General features: G+C 43.2%; 2 protein-coding genes across 6 annotated transcripts in view; one reads left to right on the forward strand and one right to left on the reverse strand.

Annotated features, from left to right (window-relative positions):
* The window catches only part of LOC148045581 (retinoblastoma-associated protein-like), a 62,956-nt gene extending 50,672 nt beyond the window's left edge, over positions 1-12,284 (forward strand). For 2 of the 3 annotated variants that reach the window (XM_087716645.1, XM_087716646.1), the window contains 4 exons: positions 2,482-2,512; positions 4,426-4,568; positions 10,491-10,540; positions 11,276-12,284. In XM_087716645.1, coding sequence (XP_087572771.1) covers positions 2,482-2,512; positions 4,426-4,568; positions 10,491-10,540; positions 11,276-11,349 — 298 coding nt within the window. In that variant the 3' untranslated portion in view covers positions 11,350-12,284. The remainder of the gene's footprint in view (positions 1-2,481; positions 2,513-4,425; positions 4,569-10,490; positions 10,541-11,275) is intronic. The other variant, XM_087716647.1, reaches the window with a different exon arrangement.
* Positions 2,703-20,892, reverse strand: part of LOC106543705 (RCC1 and BTB domain-containing protein 2) — a 62,593-nt gene continuing 44,403 nt past the window's right edge. For 2 of the 3 annotated variants that reach the window (XM_087716644.1, XM_087716641.1), the window contains 2 exons: positions 15,789-15,919; positions 14,231-14,469 (listed from right to left, as the gene is read on the reverse strand). In XM_087716644.1, coding sequence (XP_087572770.1) covers positions 14,329-14,469; positions 15,789-15,919 — 272 coding nt within the window. In that variant the 3' untranslated portion in view covers positions 14,231-14,328. Of the gene's footprint in view, positions 3,486-14,230; positions 14,470-15,788; positions 15,920-20,892 lie in introns of those variants that run through there. The other variant, XM_087716643.1, reaches the window with a different exon arrangement.

Here is a 20,892-nt window from a genome sequence, read left to right on the forward strand (position 1 = left end):
GTTTGTCTTCCATTGTAGGAAATATCTATTTGATTAGACATAAAAAGTTGTTTGTACAATCTGCACACCCTCACCCTCAAAAGAAATCTTGATCCCAAAGATTATATATATATTCTATATAGATATTCTGGATGTAATGTGAATGTCATTCATAGTTTCCTAGACTTTAATGTATTTGTTAGTGGGCTAATAGAGCCTCATGTGGACTTTAATCTTGAGCTGTCTACGGGGGACTTCTAATGAGGCCAAGGGAACCATAGATTCAAATAGCTAATAGGAAAGAGTGATCAGTTCTATCTCCCTTTCTCTTGGCTTGCTTACTGCCATCCCTGCTGCTTACTAGTAATTGCTATTTTGCCGCTCTGACACTCACGTAGCTGGCTTCAATTGCTGATGTGAACAGCAGCGCCCATTCTTGATTAGAGACGGATCCAGTTTCCATCAACTAATAACCCCTTATTTTGCTGCAGTTTTTACTCATATTTTATTGTAAAATACAGTTTTTCTGAAAAGATGCTAAAAAAAAAATATCAAAACCCGAGAGTAGTGAAAAATAGTGCTCACAGAACACATTAACACTGGGCTGAAAGAGAGCTTGCCCCAAAGAAATAAAAACAGAGCTACTTTGTCCTAATGCTAATATGACATTACTCAACACAAGGGCTAGAGAAACTGTAGGGCACCAGATGGAGCAAAGAAGATGGAGCTGTTCTTTGAAAGGGAATCTGCCCTTCCCTTCTCCGCAAAAGTTGTGTAAATAAGCAAGCGCTTCCCACCCAGTTTAAGCTGACTGCTTCTGGGCAGGTTTTAGGGCATTCTGGCAGATAAACTCACTGACTGACCAGGGAAGCTTATTTTAAAGTAAAACCTGTTGAGGCTTGAATATTTTCCTAGTAACTACATATGTGACAAAACATGAATGAGAAGACTGTTTCACAGAACTTTCATGTATTTTTCTGATTATTATTGGGAAGAAAAAACATTTCAGGTACAATTATGTTTAAAGGTTAAGCCTCATGAATATGATTTGAGTATTTAGAATGCGTGACCCGTCAAAAGCGCGTTCCACAAAAGCGCGGTCGACGAAATTGCGTATGTGACGTCATCACAACGCGACGAAAAAGATCGAAAAATTGAAATAAAAATTAAATTACAGCAAGCCGATTCACATAAAGGTAAGGGTTAGGTTAAGGGTTAGGGTTAGGTTAAGGGTTAGGGTTAGAGCGTTAGCGTTACGTTTAGCGTTAGGTTAAGGGTTAGCGTTAGGTTTTTCGTTACGTTAAGGGTTAGGTTTAGGGTTAGGTTTAGGGTTAGGTTTAGGGTTAGGTTTGGGGGGGTTAGGGGAAGGTTTTAGCTTTATTTTTACATTTTTCGATCTTTTTCGATCTTTTTTGTCGCGCTGTGATGACGTCACATACGCGCTTTCGTCGACCGCGATTTTGTCCTCCGCAGTTTTGTGGTACAACCTTTAGAATGACCATTTTAGATTTATTGTCAGAGAAGGTATCTATTCCATCTCAAGCTGAAAATCATGATTAACTCTTAAAAAAATTTGGATTAATAAAACTCAAAATTTATCTTTATGAATCTCCAAAAATTGAAGCAAAAATCAAATCCAGATTAATTTATCTACATGTTTGAATAATTTCTGGATGCGCTTTTGACTTTGGCATAATCAAAATTTAATGAGTGCATCTCCTTTTTAGAATATTTCTTTTTGGCTTTTCTGACTTCAGAAAGTGGGTCCTGTTGAAGCATTGGGAATTAGTAAGATAGATATTAATATTATCTATATACAATGTTTTTCCTAAAAATAAGCCCTGCCCCCCAAATACGCCCTAGTATGGTTTTTTATGCTTGCGCCTATATATAAGCCCTATCCCCAAAATAACCCCTACTTAAGAGCCTGCGCAGCTTCCCGGCTGCCCATTCTGTCTGGTTGTTTGTAGTGCCTTGGCCGTGATGTGGGGGGGGCTGGCGCTGCTTGCCCCGATACTTGCCTTGTGGCGGCAGCACCAACATCAATGTACAGGAGTCCACCCACTTCTTCTGCTTGCTCATGGCTGCAATGGAGGAGACTGAGGGGTGTGCCAATGCCTCAGCTGAGAGTTGAGGCAGGTATCGGGGTGTAGATGGGCTGGTTCCGGAGGACCTGAGATAAACCGATGTGGGATGCGTGGAGCAGCTCCAGCCCCCCCCCCATCGCGACCAAGGCACTGGCATACTGCAAGGCCTCCGGCCCCACCACGAGCAAGCAGAAGTGGGGAGAAAGACCCCCGAAAATAAGCCCTGGTGCTTATTTTAGGGCCTCAAAGAAAATAAGACCTGATCTTGCTTTCAGGAAAGCATGGGTAATACTACAACTGGACAATGTTATATAAATTGCTTTATATTAATATAGCTTTTATATCTATATAGTGTTTAGTCTCAAACGTCATTTCTAGAAAAAATATTAAATATATTTTTTATCTTGTCCCACAGAATATTGGTTTCAATTGGTGAATCCTTTGGGGTAAGTTTCCTGTTTTGAGTAATTATTTAAATTAAATATATTTAATTATTTAAATTAAATATATAAATTTAGCTGAGGTTTTGTTTCTCCTTATATTTTTTGATGAAACATAATCTAAAGTCATAGTTGACACTGGAAGAAAAAACAAGGCACAAGGCTTTATGACGTAGATGATCAAGGCAAAGCAGGCCTCTAGAGACACCTTTATTGCTATAAGTTCCAACAAACAACCCTCTAACGACCGGTAAGGCTCCACCCCATGCTACCCTGAAGACAGCCACCTCTCTTCCCCCAAACAACCCATATATAACAAAAAAAGTCCACAGAGTAGGAGCACGCTCACAATCTGAGTTCCAGGGTCCCAAGAGTCCATCCAGCTAAGCGAGTTCACAAGACACACTGTACTCCACAAGGCAAAGTCAAGGCACGAGACAAAAGACAGTCGTCAGGGCAAGGCAAAAGGCATGAGTCAAGGCCGGGGGAGTGTAAGCCAAAACAAACAATTGTTCCTGGCAAAGACTAAATCCCTATAGCTTCTCCTTAAGTCAATCCATTCCAGGTGTTCCTTGTGATGGAGGGTTGGGGCAGCCTTCTCCTGAGTAGCCTCACAGCCCTTCTCCGAGCTTGCCTATGCTCTGCATAGGCCCTCGTGCCCTTGGATCGAGGGGGGGGGAGGCAGCTGTTCCTCATCAGAGGGGATCTGCTGCTTATCAGTACTGCTGCTTGTCAGTAGCCGATCCTCCCGTGTGTCTATGAGTGCAGGTAGCTCTTCATCTGGTTGACACCCCCTCCCCCTCAATGCCTTCGGGACCTGGGACAGCATTGTCCTCAGCTCCTGGCCTTTCTAAACGTGCTATCCCCATTGCATGGTCACAATTACAACTCCTTTGAACCAGGCTCCAAAGCGGCCATGACACTAGGTTTCCTCTTGCCTGTTTTTCTGGTCCAAAATTACCAGATGTTTTATTTCCACCTATTAGTAAAGAACAGACATTCATTAGTAGGAAAAGGGTTCAAATAGGGCCATAGGTAATGGTTGTGCAAAAGATTGTAGAGTCAGGGAGGGGCCATTCAGCATCCACATTTGTTTTGCTTCCTGAGCCGGCTCATTGTCCTCCGTTGTTCACCTCTCCTATCTGCTCTGCGCATATGCGCATCTGGAACAGGCCCCAGCTGTCTCTCCTTCTTACTCATCTCTGACTCCAAAGGCAGCTGCCTCTGTGCCTGGAAAATGCTGGACGGCCCTGGCTCTATCTCTGTGCCCGACACTGAGCATCCATCAGAGCCTTCCCCAGGCTCCAGAACTATATATATACTTTATGTGGTCTTCAGGGATATTCTGGAACGAAATAAAAAAATATTGCCATTTCTTTAAGCCTAGTGGCTCCCAACCCGCTTTTAAGATGCAGCCAGAAATAGCCGTCGTTGGGAGGAAACAGTGCTAAGCTTCAGCTTTTTAGTGCTACGCAATAGAGCAGAGCAAGATCTGTTTGGGTCGGAAGAAAGATGGCTTCTCCTACCTTAACAGAAGGTCAGAATAACAGAAGTGGAAGGGACCTTGGAGATCTTCTAGTCCAACCCCTTGCTCAAGCAGGAAACCCTATACCATTTCAAACAGTTGTCCAATCTCTTCTTAAAAACCTTGAGTGTTGGAGGCAAGTCATTCCACTGATTAATCAAAATTAATTCCTTCTTTCTGCCAGGGACACTCAAAAAATTATAAAGCTGTTACTCTTGGTTGCTCGGCATTCTGAACAAGAGCATGCGTAGAGGCTTGGAATATGCAACCAATTTGTTTTAAGGGCCCCATTTATATTTTCTCTTAAAGGAATTCCAATTAATACTTATCCACCCATATGTAAAAATAAATTATTTTTTAATTTAAATTTTAAATTATCTTCTTGGTATTCTAGAGTTCTGAAAAGTTTGAAAAGATAAACAAGATGGTATGTAACAGTGATCGTCATCTCAAACGGAACGCTGAACTAAGCACCACTCCTAAGCCTTTGAAGAGATTGCGTTTTGATATAGAAGGTCAAGATGAAGCTGATGGAAGGTGAGCTGATTTCTGAATAAAATAATACAGGTCTGTATTAGTGGCCAAATCTCAGTATCTAGGTTCATTCATATAAAGTTTTGGCTTACTATGTGGAAACCCATCTCTGCCATCTAGTCTATGGCAGAAATGTTGTAATTTTTATGAGATTATGGTGAAAAAAGAGACATGATAACAAAGTCATCAGAATAGTTTAATTTTCATTAAATTTATATGTGAACTCAATATAATAAACTTTAGCTTTTGATTCATGTCTCTGCATTTCATTGTATTGCAATGATTTGTGCATAAGAGAATGTTTGGGATATGTAGATTGGGGGGGGGTGTCAGTTGATTTTTATAAAATGGATTATTTTATTAGTTAATGCTATTAGTCCTGGCTTGCCTGAAGTCTGTCTTTTGCCATACCCAAACAGTCAGATATTCCCATGCATCTTTGTACTAAGCAATGGGACATCCCCAGGATTGATTTTAACTGGGTTTATACCTTTCGGTTGACATATTGTAGAAAATGGAATTGGATAGGATATTTGTTATATATTTGTAAGAAAAAATCTCAGTCCAGTTGGATGCAGTGGACAAATTTCTCTATTATTTGCATCATTTATTCTATTTACATATTGATATCAGATGGTACAAATACTATTAGCATAATATTGCTATAGACCAGGTATGCCCAACATTTGGCTTGCCTGGGCTGTATTGAGTGAAGGGGAATTGTCCTGGGCCTATAAAATATAAAATGGTTCATTGTATAGTTGGCCAAATGTTGATACTGGATTTGGCATTTTATTTACCTATCGAGTTCTTCCCAGCAGCCTAATAGTATTAGGAGATAACCCCTTTACCAGTCCGTCTTGGAGAAACTCCAGGACCTGAGGAACAGATGCAATGGAAGGTGTGATCCTCCATGTTGCATTATAAATATGGTCCATCGAGGGCCTCCTAGAGGCCTGGATAGTGTCAATGACCCTGGAGAAGAAACTGTCTTGTCTTAGAGCTCCCCGCTCAATCGCCAGGTGGTCAGCTGGAGCCACTGAGAGTCCAGATGCTCCAGCGATCTCTGACTGAGGGATGCTCTGTCCAGCGGGATCCTCCACAGTCGCTCCACGGACAAGGCTTGTAGGTCGTAGAAACAAGGCCACCACGGCCAATGAGGGGCAAGTAGGATGATGTCTGCCCTGATGGAGATGAGTTTGCAGATGACCCTGGCCATCATTGGAATCGGTGGAAAGGCATACAGGAGTCCCCGGGGCCAGGGATAACGAAGGGCGTCCATCCCCTCTGCACTCGGCATATGGAACCTCGTAAGGTACCTAGGCAGTTGTGAATTGGTCGGGGAGGCAAACTGGTCCATGTCCGGAACCCCAAAGCGATGCATGATCTTCTGGAAGAGATAAGAGTGCAGTCTGCATTCGGCCTGGTCAATTGAGGACCTACTGAGCCAATCGGCTCGAACATTGTCTACCCCAGAAATGTGCTCAGCTGTAATGGAAAGGAGGTTACCCAGCAATCTAGTTCACTGACGTCCCTCATTAGCTGCTTCGATCTAGTGCTCCCCTGGCTGTTCAGATGTGCTTTAGTAGTCATGTTATCAGTCAGGATTAAGACATGCTGACCTCGGATGAAGTGGGTGAAGCTCTGTAGGGACAGGCGAATGGCTCTGAGCTCCAGCAGATTAATGCTCTGGGCTGCCTCCTCCGTGCTCCACTGGGCTTGCGCTATATGTTGCTCAACGTGTGCCCCCCAGCCATGGAGACTCGCGTCTGTAGTAATCGTGACTCTATTCTCCACCTTAAAGTGGCACCCCTTATTAATGACCGGGGACCTCCACCATCGTAGGGGCCGACAGGCCTCCCTCAGTATGGTGACTTTAGTCAGAGATGTGCTGGTTCATTTCTTTTGAAAGGGCAAAAGGAACCATTGCAGATCCCTGGTGTGTAGCCTAGCCCAGGGTACAATTGTAATGGTAGATACCATCTTCCCCAGCAGTTTTGAGAGAGAGGCCAAAGAGACCCTATTCTCCCTCTCGACCTGGGTTACCAGTTGCCGGAGGTTGTCCAGTCTCTCCTTAGAGAGGAATATCTGCTCCAGCAACGTGTCAGTCCAAGTCGCCAGGTGTAGAATCATGGTGGTGGGAGTAAAATGACTCATCTCCATTAATGGAGAACCCATGGGACTGGAGAACCTGTATCGTGATAGATAGATTGAACCTGGCCTGGTCTAGTGAGCCTGATTGCACAAAATGTCATCTAGATAGCATTGTAGCCGAATGGGTACGGTCCTCAGATGTGCAGCCAGTGTGGCCAAAATCTTAGTGAAGGCTCAAGGAGCCGAAGAAAGTCCAAAGGGCAAGGCTCTGTATTGGTATTGACAATTTCCATAACAGAAGCGCAAAAATTGATGGTGACGTTAGTGCCCCTGGAGGATGGGTACATGCAAGTACGCCTCCGTTATGTCAATAGAGGTAAGAAAATCCCTCTGCCTTAACCCTTCTAATATTGTTTGCAAAGAATGCATTTTAAACCTCATATTGTAGGTACCTATTAAGCCGCTTTAAATCCAAAATAGTCCCCCATCCTCCAGAGGACTTGAGGATAACGAACAGAACGGAGTAAAACCGATGTTGCTGGGCCACTAGCACCATCTGGATGGCATCAATGTCCAAAAGGTGCTGGATAACCAAGCGCATCAGGAGTTGTCTTTGCGGATTGCAGGAAACGGGGGAACAAATAAAAAACCTGGCCGGGGAGGGGGGGGGATGAACTCAAGGGATAAACCTGCCCTAACTGTGGATCTAACCCAACTGTCAGAAGTGGTGGAATCCCACTGATCTGCAAAATGTAGCAAACGCCAACCAATGGGGAACCGATCCTGGGACAGCTTATAGTTTACAGTAGTATCGGTTTCCCCTGCTCCGAAAGGGCTGTTTGGCCTGATTGGCCCTCTGCTGTCTATAAGCCTGCTGGCGTTGGTGTTGGCGTTGGCCAAAGCCGCCCTGTGATCGAAACCCTGTGGGATTGTAATCCAAGCTTTGAAATGAACCCCGATACTCGTGTTGCCTAAACTGCTGCCTTCTGGGGTAGGGGCCCAGGCAGGATAACCCTTTCTTACTGTTTGAGGGCAAAATCTTACGTTTGTCCTTTCTCTCAATTAATAATGGCGTGAGGACATCCCCGAATAAAGCCCCCCCTTTCTAGGGCTAAGCTGTCATTCGCCGCTTATGCCTCATGTCAGTCTGCTATTGTCGCAACCATAGAAGTCTGCGGGAGGCCACTGAGGAGGTCATGGCCCGGAAGGCGAACCTCATGGCACTAAGAGTGGCGTCTGAAGAGAATTGAACAGCAGCTATGATCTTATTGAGATCTTGGTGAGGTCTGGAATCACCGGCCAGAATCCTCTCCTGGAGCTGCTATAGCCAGAAGTGGCTGGACCTAAAGAAAAAAGATGCGGCTGTTGAGGCACGGGCAGCTCAGGCCGCCGCCTGGTGTCCCCGGTGGAGGGTCTGGTCAGCTCTTTTGTCCTCAGGCTTGAGGACCTCCTCTTGCGAACCAGGTAGCGTGGTGTTGGAATAGAGAGCTGCTATTGGGGCGTCCACGGTGGGCCATTGGAGAAACTTATCAAGCCCCTCCGCTACATTATAGAAGCACATGTCGGTAGTGGAAGACACTGGGCCAGATGTAGGTAAAGACCATTGCCTCTGGGCCATGCCCACGAACAGCTGCGGAGCTGGTATGGTGTTGGCCTCCAACTTATGCTCTGTGAACCAAGCGCTGGCAGAAGTGGTTGGTGCAGGGGTTTCAGGAGCATCCAGTTGGCCCCCCAGATCCGATGCGGCCTTAGCCTTGCCCAACAATGATTTGAACAGGGCAGGTGGAAAAAGTCCCATACAGGTAGGCTTGTTGGGGGCCATACCTTCCTCCTCAGATAGGTCTGCCTCCCTGATTTCCCCTTCTTCAGAAAGGGGGAATGGACTGTGGGGATACCAAACTGATGACCGGTCCTCGACCCCTGCTGAAATTGCCTCTGTTTGTAGAAGAACCCGAGGGAGCCCCAAAGATGTCTGAGAGCGTTCCTGCAGTCCAGCCGCAATGCCCTGCTTGATGCCTCCGCAATGATGCCCTGTAAATTGGGGCCCCCCAGAAAGCATGGAAGGAATGGAAGTCATGGCAGGCACTTGCCAGTCAAGATGGAGGCCGCGGTGGGAGTAGAGGCCTCTGAACATCTGCCCTGTGCTCTAGATGTAGCTGGACTGGGAGCTCCTGGGCAACTGCCCCAAAGGCTAGCTGTGTTAATTAGCAACGTCGGGCGGAATGGTCCCAAATTCGAATTTAGCCGCAGCGGTGACTGGTGACCTGGGTGGGAGCTTACTGATTGGGCACAGTCCAGCTGGGAAGAGGGGTGGCGCTGCTGGTCAGTGTTGAGATGCTTGACCATTGCAGCCGACTTTGAACTCTTCTTAGGCTTGGAGCTCTTACTGGCTTTGGAGGCCTTATTTTGGCACCTGGCTCCCTCTCCCCCTTGAGAGGTAGAAGGCCCAGCTGGAGAGAGGGGAGCCTGTGCTACTGCCAACAAGCCTGGCCCCAGTGCCTGACAGTCTCTGTGTTGGGGAAGGGCCCAGGCACGCTGCTGTCCTGCTGTCAAAGATGACACTTCGTGCCCTTTTCACTCTCTCCTGCCATGCCCAAATGCCTCAAAAGCGGCAGGAACAACTGCTAGGGCAGAGGCGCTCTGTCCGCGGGCTGCGGTGCTCTCCCGGCGGCAAAGGTGAGCCGTCAAGTTCTGCCACCGTGGCACGGCTGTCAGCGCTCTGGTGGCAATGAAATTGAGCCAATCGCGATCCCACTTGCACCCTTGTTGGTGCCTGCGGCTCCGAAGCAATCTGCCAAGTCCTGCTGCCGCAGCGGGCTATCAGCTGTCAGCAATGAAATTGGGCCAATCACGCCCCCACTTGCACTCTCACTTGCTCCTGCGGCTCTGAAGATCCTGACAGGAGACAGCGTGGGGTAGAAACCTTGTAGCTATGGCTACTGAAGTGGCTGCCAAACACCTCAGTGGTGGAGGGTCAATTAGGCAAATTTGCTGACAGTTCAGTGAGAGTGAATGCCACAGCCTGCTGGATGCTCTGCTTTCCTCCACCGAGAGACCCGAAGTTAGTGCCTCAGCGAGGCGTGGGTCTGTCAGGTCTAGGCCATGTGGCCCAATGCTGCCATAATCCCAGCAACAGGTATCAGTCCGTTTATCTACTATAACAACAGTACTCACAGAGTAATTTAGATGCAAAGCCTAATTTAAAGTAGAAAAACCAATCTATAGTAGAGCAATAGGATAACACGTCTGTCCTCAGAATAGACTGACTCGAAAGCTGGGTTGAGCTACTTACAAGGGCAGGTTATAAAGGATATTAATTATTAATCAGACTCAGTCCAATCAGAGAGCGGACAGTGTCAACCCATGCATTGATGCTATTTCCACCTCTATTGAGAATATAGTCTTACTTTTCAAAGGGCATCTGCATAGGGAAGGCACGTTCCCCAAGCAGAACAAGATAACCTTGATTTATTCAAAGATTCTACATGTAGCAAATATGCATCTGAAGAAGAATTACTCCGTTTGGTCATTATAAGTATTCCGGTGTGAATTGCCATTTGCTGACCAGAGCAGACCTGGGCATTTTATGGCCCAGAGACATCCGGTTTGCAGATGGTCCCAGTCTGGTCCATGGTGGTGATGGGACAGTGGTGATGCTGTAAGGACAGGGTGGCAGGAGGTGGGGCAGCAGCTCTTCACAACAATTCTACTTTCTCATGTAGCCCCTTGATAAAATTAATTGCCTGCCCCTGGTCTGGTCACAATTTATGTTCAATACACTTTGAAATCAGAACTGTATAAAATGTGGAATTTATCTTCCCTTATCTACAGGGAACATCTTTCTGGAGAGTCAAAATTCCAACAAAAGCTTGCAGAAATGAGTAAGTTTTTATACTGCATGAGAATAATTATAAATTACTACTGGGGACAATTGAGATGGTCTTATACAACAATGGGCAAGTTCCTCACTAGTACCATGTATTTACTGGGCTTTGGGGCTAGTGGTTCCCAAGCACATAAAGCGACATACTATAATACAACAAGCTCAGCTAATCACTATTTAAATAGCTTATGTAAAAGGAATCTCCATGCATCTAAAGTACCGTTTGGATTCTAATCTACCTTCAATATCATCAGCCTGTTCTTTAGCTTTCCAGCACCTTTACTTTTCCTCTTCCCCAGGAAATCCCTCAACCTTGGATTTTCCCACCCAAAGTCATCTCCATTTTGGTCTGTGTCTAAAAGAGAAGAACCCCATTTCACTACATATTTTGGCCACTTTTCAGTTCATGCATAAACAATTTTATGAATCCATAACTGTTACATTTAAATCAAAGGTCAACCAGTAATACTTATGAGATTCCATATGTTTGAAATAGTTTCAAATGTTATTGTGCCTTGTCTTTAATTTTACATTATTGTAATCTGTTGAAAGAATATCAAAATCCCCAAGATGTAATGAAAATCTAGGTTACTTGCATTTCATGAGGATTGTTTTTAATTTACAGATCCGAGATTAGCTGCTTGCATGTCTTCTGTTTTACTTTGCAAACGTCTTATTTAACACAGTTTATACTAACACATTTTAAAAGGCAGTACTGTTTTTGTTTCTCTAGCATCTACTAGGACTAGAATACAAAACCAGAAACTGAATGATGGTGCTGAAGTTTCAGATACTGTACAAAAGTGAACTGCTGTCGAGACCCAGGATCTGCACTGTAGCTTTGATTTCTGCTACGTTGTTTTGCATATATTGCTTAGCTAATTTAATTTAGTTGAATTTCATGTTTTTTAGCGTTTCATGCTATAACATAGCATATGTATTATCCATTTAAGTGTTAATTTATACATATTAGTTTTAAGTAAAATTGATTTCCCAGTGCATTGTTGTTGAATTATATTACCTTTTCAGTTTTTATTCAACTACTGTTCAATATTCGGGTTCAATATACAAAATGCACTAGTATTTTATTAAGAATTGTCATTTTAATGTTAGACTTGATGCACTATTTATATGTTTGAGGTCCCCCTCGAAGGAACACCCAACACTGTATCAAAGAACCGCCTTCAGGACAGAGTTCTACAATAATTTATACAATTGGATTTATAGTCATTAGTTCTGGATGCCTCCCCCCCCCTTCCCAACTCTCCTGGACAGTGCGTTTAAGTATGGTGTCTAGATCCAATACATTAGACATCTCTGTTAAATCATATACCTTGCTAACATTTTTATCTTTTTTTCCATCTTAAAACTCAGATACAAATTAGAAAATTTGGCAGCCTGGTTGAATTTTGTTATTTTATTTCAGCAAACCACAATGACTGCAACAAAACACCTACACCGTGCATGCTTATCTGTCTTCTCAGCAGAGAAGTGTAATTCTGTAGCTGTCACTTTTCTGTTAGTTTTGTAATGATCAGTAGTCAGATTGCAAACTCAATATAGACTATGAAAATAAAGTTCTGAAATTTTATTAACAGTACCTATTAAGAGTTGGCTAACCTAAACTATCATAACGATGTATTTTGACAAATTAAGCATAGGAATATTCTGTATTCTAATAAAAATTAAAAGATTAATAAAATAATTTTAAAAATAAGAATGAGAATCATTAATAATATACAGTGAAAATATTTAATATTTTTATCCTGACGTTGAGTCGCCAAAACAATTTAGTTTATTGGCTTGCTAGCTATAATTTAGTAAACATGAAATAGAAAGCAATTAAACTTTCAGAAATATTTCATACAGTTGAGCTAAAACCTGGAAAACTGGCTGATGGAACGCAATCCACATTCTCTATATTCTATGAATCTGTGTTTTCCCAGTAAGTATAAGAAATTATAAGAAAATAAGCACCTTCATGTTTAAATGTGGTACCTTACGAAATATACTATTTAAACTCAAATTCAAAACATTTGATATTTCAGATTTTAGTTTAGCATCTAGGTTGTTCGTTGTTTTGTGAATCTATTTATTAGTGTAAACAAATTCTTGCACAAACAATTATTTCTCTCCTTATCTGAATTTATTTGCAATAAATGTCATGAAGAAACACCCACATATACTGTATATATACAGTATATATACTGTATATATACATTTTCATTTAAAATTTCAGAAAGATCATAAAAGAACATTAATGTGTGGAATCATTCTCATTCTTATAGTCTTAATATGATTTTTTAAATCAGGTTATTTCATTGAAAGTTTGGGCTGTGGCCAAAAAGCCAAATAGTGATCCACTATTACTTTATTTCATACACAACTTTAATTGACTAGGGACAATGATGTAGGTTTAGCTGTTCCAGGATTAGATTGTTTGGAAATACAAGAGCAAGACATTTATTTCTTGCCTCAGGCATGCCCCTTGAGCTTCCCGAGCTCCTGTTTGAGAACTTACATTCTTAGAAGCTCTAGCCACTCTGTATACAGTCTTCACCATCGACTCTTCAGTATCTCATGAGCAAAACTTCCCACCTCAAGCAGAACCCTGAAGGTTTGACCAGTACTATGTATAAGTCAAGGCAGATTTAGCTCTAGTTTCCAATGTTACATATCCAGCAATTGTTCCACTATTAGAATTAGTTACTTGCTCTTAAACTGTAAACACCTCAATGGAATGAAGTAAATATTTGTATCAATCATCATATCTTTACTTTGCAAAGGATAGCAATGTCATTGTCTTTTAAAAGATAACTAACATTAGCACTGTGGGAGATAGTCTGGCTGGAAAAAAGATTCTGCCTAAGAGAGGGTGAACAATTTTCCAGCAAGATATATGACTTTTCCTCTATCAGCCTGTTGCCCCAACCTGTATTCTAAAAATAAGTCTTCCTCCTGGCCAGCAGTCCCAGTTTGGAAATTGTTAAATTAATCAATCAATGAAAAACTAGGAAAGCCTCCAACAGTGCCGGCCAAATTGTTATAAAAAAAATATTGATTGGTGAGTTCTCCATCTTTCTTTATTCACATATCAATAATGCATCCCAAATACCTGAAGGTGAAACTGTTCTTTCACCATCCTACTTTTCAAGAAAGCCAACTGTATGAACTAGCCTACTTATCACCCAGTAGCATACCAGTAAGCTACGTAGACACTTTATCTTTTGCAAGATTGGTTTGGCTGGCCCGAGAGAAATTTCTAGCTGTAGAAGTTGGCTTTAGGGAAGGCATGACACAACGTTACCTAGCATAGTTTAAATTTTATTAAAATCTCTTAATACTTTCATAATTGCTGTGGGGTTCCAGAGGTTTAATCTTTTGTGGGCTTCCCCTTCCCTTCTAATTTTTCAAAGCTCATATTCATATTCATAGGTTAGCAACTTCAGCTATTGGTAAGAAAAAAATGTTGCTTTCATATTGGGAAACCTGCAAGATACTGTAGCAACTGTCTACAGATATGATATCTGTGGGCAGGCTTTTCCTGAAGCGTGGAAGATTATTCCAAAATATTTAAATAGTTTAGCTGTATCAAAATTTGATTACTTAGCTTTTAGTGAAAACTCTTGTTTTGGTGTTTCCTTAATTTCTAAGATTAGTTGTCACAGTAGGGAGCCAGAATGCATAATGCTTTTTTAAAATTAGGTTTATGAGAAAATTATCATCAGATCAGAAATACAACTAACGATAATGAAACTATCTTCATTATTAGGCAAGGGTTTTACTTCAGTTTTTAAATGCTCCAGCTCGACTGGCTTTGCTTATAAAGATCTTCATGAGGCCATGGTCCATTTCTGCAAAACCTGGAGACTGAGTAACGACAGTCAGGTGGTTGATGCAAAACCGGAAGCAAAATTCCTCTAACTCCTAGAAATGGAGTGTTTACATATTAATACACACTACTAATATGGGATATTGTTCCACATAATCACTATAGGTGGCAGGTCAGTGCTGAAAAAAAGATAACCCTAAAATGGGAAATGAAATCTGGGAACAGAAAAACAGCCATATCAATCCATTATACTCATTAAAAGTCATCTTGTTGCATCTCATAGCTAACTGAAGTACCAATTTCCCACTCATGAAAATTTTCCTCTGAGGGGGAAGAAAATTAAATGGAATGAGAGTAATGTTCATATAAAAAAATCCTCAGAAAACTATTTCAACAATCCCATAAAATATGAAATAAGTAAAAAAACCATGATAAAGTATCAAATTATACTCTCCTCCTGTGTCCCTGCCTTCCCAATAAGTGAAGAGCAGAGTCCCGTGGTGCAGTGGTTAAATGCAGCACTGCACGCTACTTCAGCTGACTGCAGTTCTGCAGTTCGGCTGTTCAAATCTTACCGGCTCAGGGTTGACTCAGCCTTCCATCCTTCCGAGGTGGGTAAATTGAGGACCCGGATTGTTGTTGGGGGCAATATGCTGACTCTGTAAACCACTTAGAGAGGACTAAAAGCCCTATGAAGCGATATATAAGTCTAACTGCTATTGCTATTTCTCCATCACAATGAAATGACCAAATAGGCTTTTAATTATACTGCTTTACTAAACTCTAATTTACACCTCTGTCTTGGGTCCTCCCCCACTCTACAGTTTTCCATATTGCTTAAATATAGTTGGATCAACCCTAACTAAATCCGGAGATCTAAAACAAATATAGCAATTGACTGTCAGGACTGAAAAAAATTCTTGGATGGGAAGCAAAACATTTTCAAGGGAAAAAACCAAGAAAGTCCAGTTGCCTTTTGGTTTAACACCTTTGAGACAACTATGACCTAGGTGATTGAGAGTTTAAGAAACTAATTTCACAGAGTTCAGAATACTTCCTTTATTCACCTCTTTTATGGAGTACTCTAGATGTTTCATGCAGCCAAATATATCCTTCCCAAGAAGTTATGAAATTGGTCTGATTATCTTGAAAACTACAAAAATTGTTATTTTTAACAGCAAATTTTTAGCATTTGCCCAATGATTTCACGTCTTCAAAGTACTTTACATACAAGAACTGCTTCTAATTTTCACCAGATCCCAGACAATAGGCCAAGTGTAGTATTCCAACAGTGTGGATTCCTTGACTAACACTACTCAATATGTTAATTGCACAAGCAAATTCAAGCTCATAGTTCAATGTAGAATAAGAACCCCCCCGTCAGTAGCAACTCAGTAAAGAACATTTCCCATACCTTTGCTTCATACTTGACTGCAGTTGATAGAAGAGCAATTGCATTCTCTTCAGAAATGCCCTGCTTAATTGTTTGTTGGCAAAGCTTCTTTAGTCGGTTGTCTCTATAGAAGCTTGCCAAATCTAACAGGCCTGCGAAAAGAGGGAGGGAGGGGGGAAATAAAATCTATACACAGGCTAGAAGGAACCTTTAGTAACACACAACTATAAAATACCTCTGGAGTAAAAATGTTGCTAGTAATGTCACATGAAAAGATGGTGTTTTAAAAATAGTTATCTGCAAATTTAATATGCATTCTAAATGATGACTGTTGATAGCAGTTCTCGGCTCAGAAAATGACAGTTAGTCTTATCTGAACTGCATTTCTTGGAGTCTTGTGGGATGTGTCACTGATGGTTATTCTCATGTCCAATATGTCCAGAGACTGAGGTTAAAGTTGAAGCCACTCTCTTCTTCTGCCTGGTTCCTGTTTAATCAAAAGGTCAATGCTCCAAGGAAGAACCTGGGAAGGAAGGGGAAGTTCCTGCAGTATCCTCTTACCAAAAGAGGCCTCAGCTGAAGCATAAGCATCCAGCCGGTAGTGCCTAATGAAGGGCGATGGCAAAGCCCAGGTGGCCGCCCTACAAATATCTTCTACAGGTGCCTGAGTCGACCAGGTCGCAGACGTGGCCGCACTCCTAGTGGAGTGTGCCATGATGCCTGCCGGCACCAGAAGCCTGCATGCCTCATATGCCCCGGTGATCGCTAACCTGATCCACCTGCCAGTGGTAGAAGGTGACACCCTCGCCCCTAGGGTAGAGGGCTGGAAGAAACCGAAGATCGCCTCAGACCTCCAGAAGGAGGTGCATTTCAGATAGATACGCAGCACCCTCCTGACATCCAGTTGATGCCAGAAACATTCCCTCTCCCCAGAAGGCGCCGGATAGAAGTCCGGGAGAATCACCTCCTGAGCCCTATGAAAGGGGAAGTTAATCTTAGGCAAGAACGCAGGATCCAGTCTGAGAACGACCTTGTTGTCATGAAATGTGCACAGGTCAGTCCTAGATGACTGTGCTGAGCTCAGAGATGCGTCTGGCTGAAGTAATCACCACCAGGAAAACAACCTTAAGTGTTAGGAATTGAAGGCTCACCATTCTCAAAGGCTCGAAGGGAGCCTCGGTAAGCGCCTGAAGAATGTGGGAAACCGGTGAATCATGGGGGGGTGGTGGTGTTAAGATTTGCTGCTCCCTGAAGAAACCTCATATTAACTGGGTGTTGTGCTAGGGAACGAGAGCCCACCCCCTTGAGGACAGTTGCCAAGGTTGCAACTTGCCTCCGAAGGGTGCTGTAGGAAAGACCCTTCTCAAGTTCATCCTGAAGGAACTCCAGCATCTGTGGTGCCGAAGCCGACGCAGGTGCTACATGCGTGGACCGGCACCAGGACACAAAGGAGGACCCTGTAGCATTGTAAATGTAGGTGGTGGATTTCTCCAAGACCACAATGGTCCTGATTACTCTGGCTGAAAAAATTGACTGCCCTCAACTGTTCTCGCTCAAGTACCAGGCAATCAATTGAAGCCACTGGGGCATCGGATGACTCAGGGCCCCCTGACACCTCCCTCCGTGGAATCTTCCAATGGGGGGATATGGACAGGTCTATCAGATCCGCGAACCAAGGTCGTCGGGGCCAGGAGGGAGCCACTGTGATCACCTCCATACACAACTTCCTCAGGACCCCGGGAATGAGGGGAAGGGGGGGGAAGGCATAGAGGAGTCCCTCTGGTCATCTGCATCGCAGGATGTCAATGTCCTCTGCTCCCTGAGCTTGGAACTGGGAGAGGAAACTCTGGATCTGTGCGTTCAATGGTATGGTGAACAGGTCCACGACCAGCATGCCGAACTTCTGGCAAATCTCGGTGAAGACTCTGAGATGCAGCTGCCGCTCCCTGTGGTCCATGGTCACCCTGATGAGCAAGTCAGCTTGCTGGTTTTCCACTCCCAATATATGTTCTTCCCTCAGCAACAGGAGATGCCGTTACTCCCAGTTCCCCAACTTCTCTGCCTCATTCTGAAGGGCCAGAGAGAGTGCCCCCCTGCTTGTTGACCTGGGCCTTGGTGGTGACATTGTCCATTAGGACGAGAACGTGCTGTCTGGAGATCCGCTCCTTGAAGTGGCGAAGAGCCAGGTGGATCGCCCTGAGTTCCAGCCAATTAATGTTTTGTGTTAAGTCTGATGACATGCATCACCCATGGGCCCGCTGAGAATCGAGGTGTGCTCCCCCATCCGAAGAGACTCGTATCGGTCGTTAGCACCAACCTGTCCGGTTCCCTGGACAGGGAGCCCTTGGCCAGGGCTGCAGACATCCACCAACGAAAGGACAGGAGGACCTGGGGTGGCACATAGATTTTAAAGGTCGCTTTGCTGGTTCTGTCCCTCTGATGAGGCAGTAGCAGCCACTGCGGCTCCCTGGCATGGAGGCGGGCCCATGGAACGATCGCGATGCACGAAATACACTTGCCTAGGAGTTTAGAGAGGAGAACTACAGGAACAGAACATGTCCCGAGAATCTGCTTTATTATGCTGTCCCTACAATCCTGTGAGAGGAACACCTCGTTCTCCACGGTGTCAATAACTGCCCCTAAATGCTGAAGCCTAGTAGTGGGTTCCAGATGACTCTTCTCGAAGTTGATCGAGAATTCAAGAGTCTATAACATCCTAATTGTGAGCCCAAGATCTCTCTTGGCCATGTTCGGTGTCACTAACTGAACAAGTACAGTACTGTGAAAAAGTTGTAGGCAGTGTGAAAAAATGCTGTAAATGAAGAATGCTTTCAGAAATATAAATAATGATTGTTTATTTTTGTCAATTTTCAAAATGCAGTGAGCAAACAAAAGAAAAATCTAAATCAAATCAATCTTTGGTGTTACTACCTTTTGCCTTCAAACCAGCATCCATTCTCATAGGTACACTTGCACAAAGTCAGGGATTTTGTAGGATTATAGTCAGGTGTATGATCAACCAAATATACCAAAAAGGTGCTAATGATCCTCAATGTCACATGTAGGTTGAAACCCAGTCATGAACTGAAACAGAAACAACTGTGTAAGAGGCTTAAAACTGGGTGAGGAACAGCCAAATTCTGCTACCAAGGTGAGGTTTGTAGCAGTTCAGAAAAGACAGTTTCATATCATGGCAAGATTGAGCACAGCAACAAGACACAAGGTAGTTATACTGCATCAACAAGGTCTCTCGCAGACAAAGATTTCAAAGAGACTGGGGTTTGAAGATGTGCTTCTTCTTTTGAAGACGCACAAAGAAACGGGCAACACTGAGGATCGTAGATGCAGTGGTCAGCCAAGGAAACTTAGCGCAGCAGATGAAAGACCCATCAAGCTTATTACCCTTCGAAATTGGAAGATGTCCAGCAGTACCATCAGCTCAGAACTGGCAGAAACCAGTGGGACCCAGGTACACCCATCTACTGTCCGGAGAGGTCTGGCCAGAAGTGGTCTTCATGGATGAGTTGCAGCCAAAAAGCCATACCTCCGACGTGGGAACAAGGCCAAGCAACTAAAGTATGCACAAAAACATAGGAACTGGGGTGCAGAAAAATGGCAGCAGGTGCTCTGGACTGATGAGTCAAAATTTGAAATATTTGGCTGAGGCAGAAGGCAGTGTGTTCCTCAAAAGGCTGGAGACCAGTACAATAATGAGTGTCTGCAGGCAACAGTGAAGCATGGTGGAGGTTCCTTGAATGTTTGGGGCTGCATTTCTGCAAATGGAGTTGGAGATTTGGTCAGGATTAATGGTCTCAATGCCGAGAAATACAGGCAGATACTTATCCATCATGCAATACCATCAAGGAGGCGTAGGATTGGCCCCAAATTTATTCTGCAGTAGGACAACGACCCCAAACATACAGCCAAAGTCATTAAGAACTATCTTCAGCGTAAAGAAGAACAAGAAGTACTGGAAGTGATGGCATGGCCCCCACAGAGCCCTGATCTCAACATCATTGAGTGTGTCTGGGATTACATGAAGAAACAGGAGGATGTGAAAAAGCCTACATCCACAGAAGATCTGTGGTTAGTTCTCCAAGATGTTTGGAACAACCTACCAGCCGAGTTCCTTCAAAAACTGTGCGCAAGTGTACTTAGAAGAATTGCTGCTGTTGTGAAGGCAAAGGGTGGTCACACCAAATATTGATTTGATTTAAATTTCTCTTTTGTTCGCTCACTTTGCATTTTGTTCATTTATGAGCATAAAAGTTTAGCACTTCCATTTTTGAAAGCAATCTTTGTTTACAGCATTTTTTCACACCTGCCTAAAACTTTTGTACAATACTGTATATCATCCAGGTAGCACTGGAGGTGGACCGGACCAGACCGGAGATGATCTACAACTGCAGACAGCACCTTGGTAAAGGTCCAAGGTGCCGATAACAGTCAAAAGGGGAGAGCCCTGTATTGATAATAGACTCCCCCATGTGAAAATTTAAGGAATTTCTGTTGGTCAGGTGAAATCATGATATGTAGGTAAGCTCTGTAAGGTCTATGGAGGCTAGGAAATCACCTTGTCTAATACCCTAGAGGATAGACCTTAAGGAAGCCATCTTAAACTTCCGGTAAACCAACCTAGAATTTAACAACTTCAAATCAAGGATCGCTCTCCACCCCCCTGAGCTTTTCGGGACTACAAACAAAATAGAGTAGAATTCAGAACCTTTTTTTTTTTTGCAATAAATTTTTATTTTTATTAAACAAACAAGATACACAAACAAAAAAATCATAATCTTACATTACATCTTGTAGAAAGTGTGTCAATTAGTTACAATTAGCTTTCGTGCATCTCCCAGTCATTTCTTATATTCATATCAAATGTCAAAGATTCTTAATGAGTCTTACTATCAACATAGCATAGTTCTCATTTGACTGAAATTGTTTTAGTGCCCCTTTTGCCTAAAATAATCCATAAAAACACAACCACCTGATGGCATTTCATTAATTATTACAAAATCATCCAATAGCCTTAAACCTTTATAACATATTCTAAACAAAGATTAGTTGACAAAGTTTCTAAACCCCCCTTTTTTTCCAAGTCACTGTTTACAATTTGTGTCCAGGT

The sequence above is a fragment of the Thamnophis sirtalis genome, unplaced genomic scaffold (assembly GCF_051295495.1).
Source record: "Thamnophis sirtalis isolate CommonGarterSnake01/CBP01778 unplaced genomic scaffold, rThaSir2_p1.2 scaffold_5, whole genome shotgun sequence".
Lineage (NCBI taxonomy): Eukaryota > Metazoa > Chordata > Lepidosauria > Squamata > Natricidae > Thamnophis > Thamnophis sirtalis.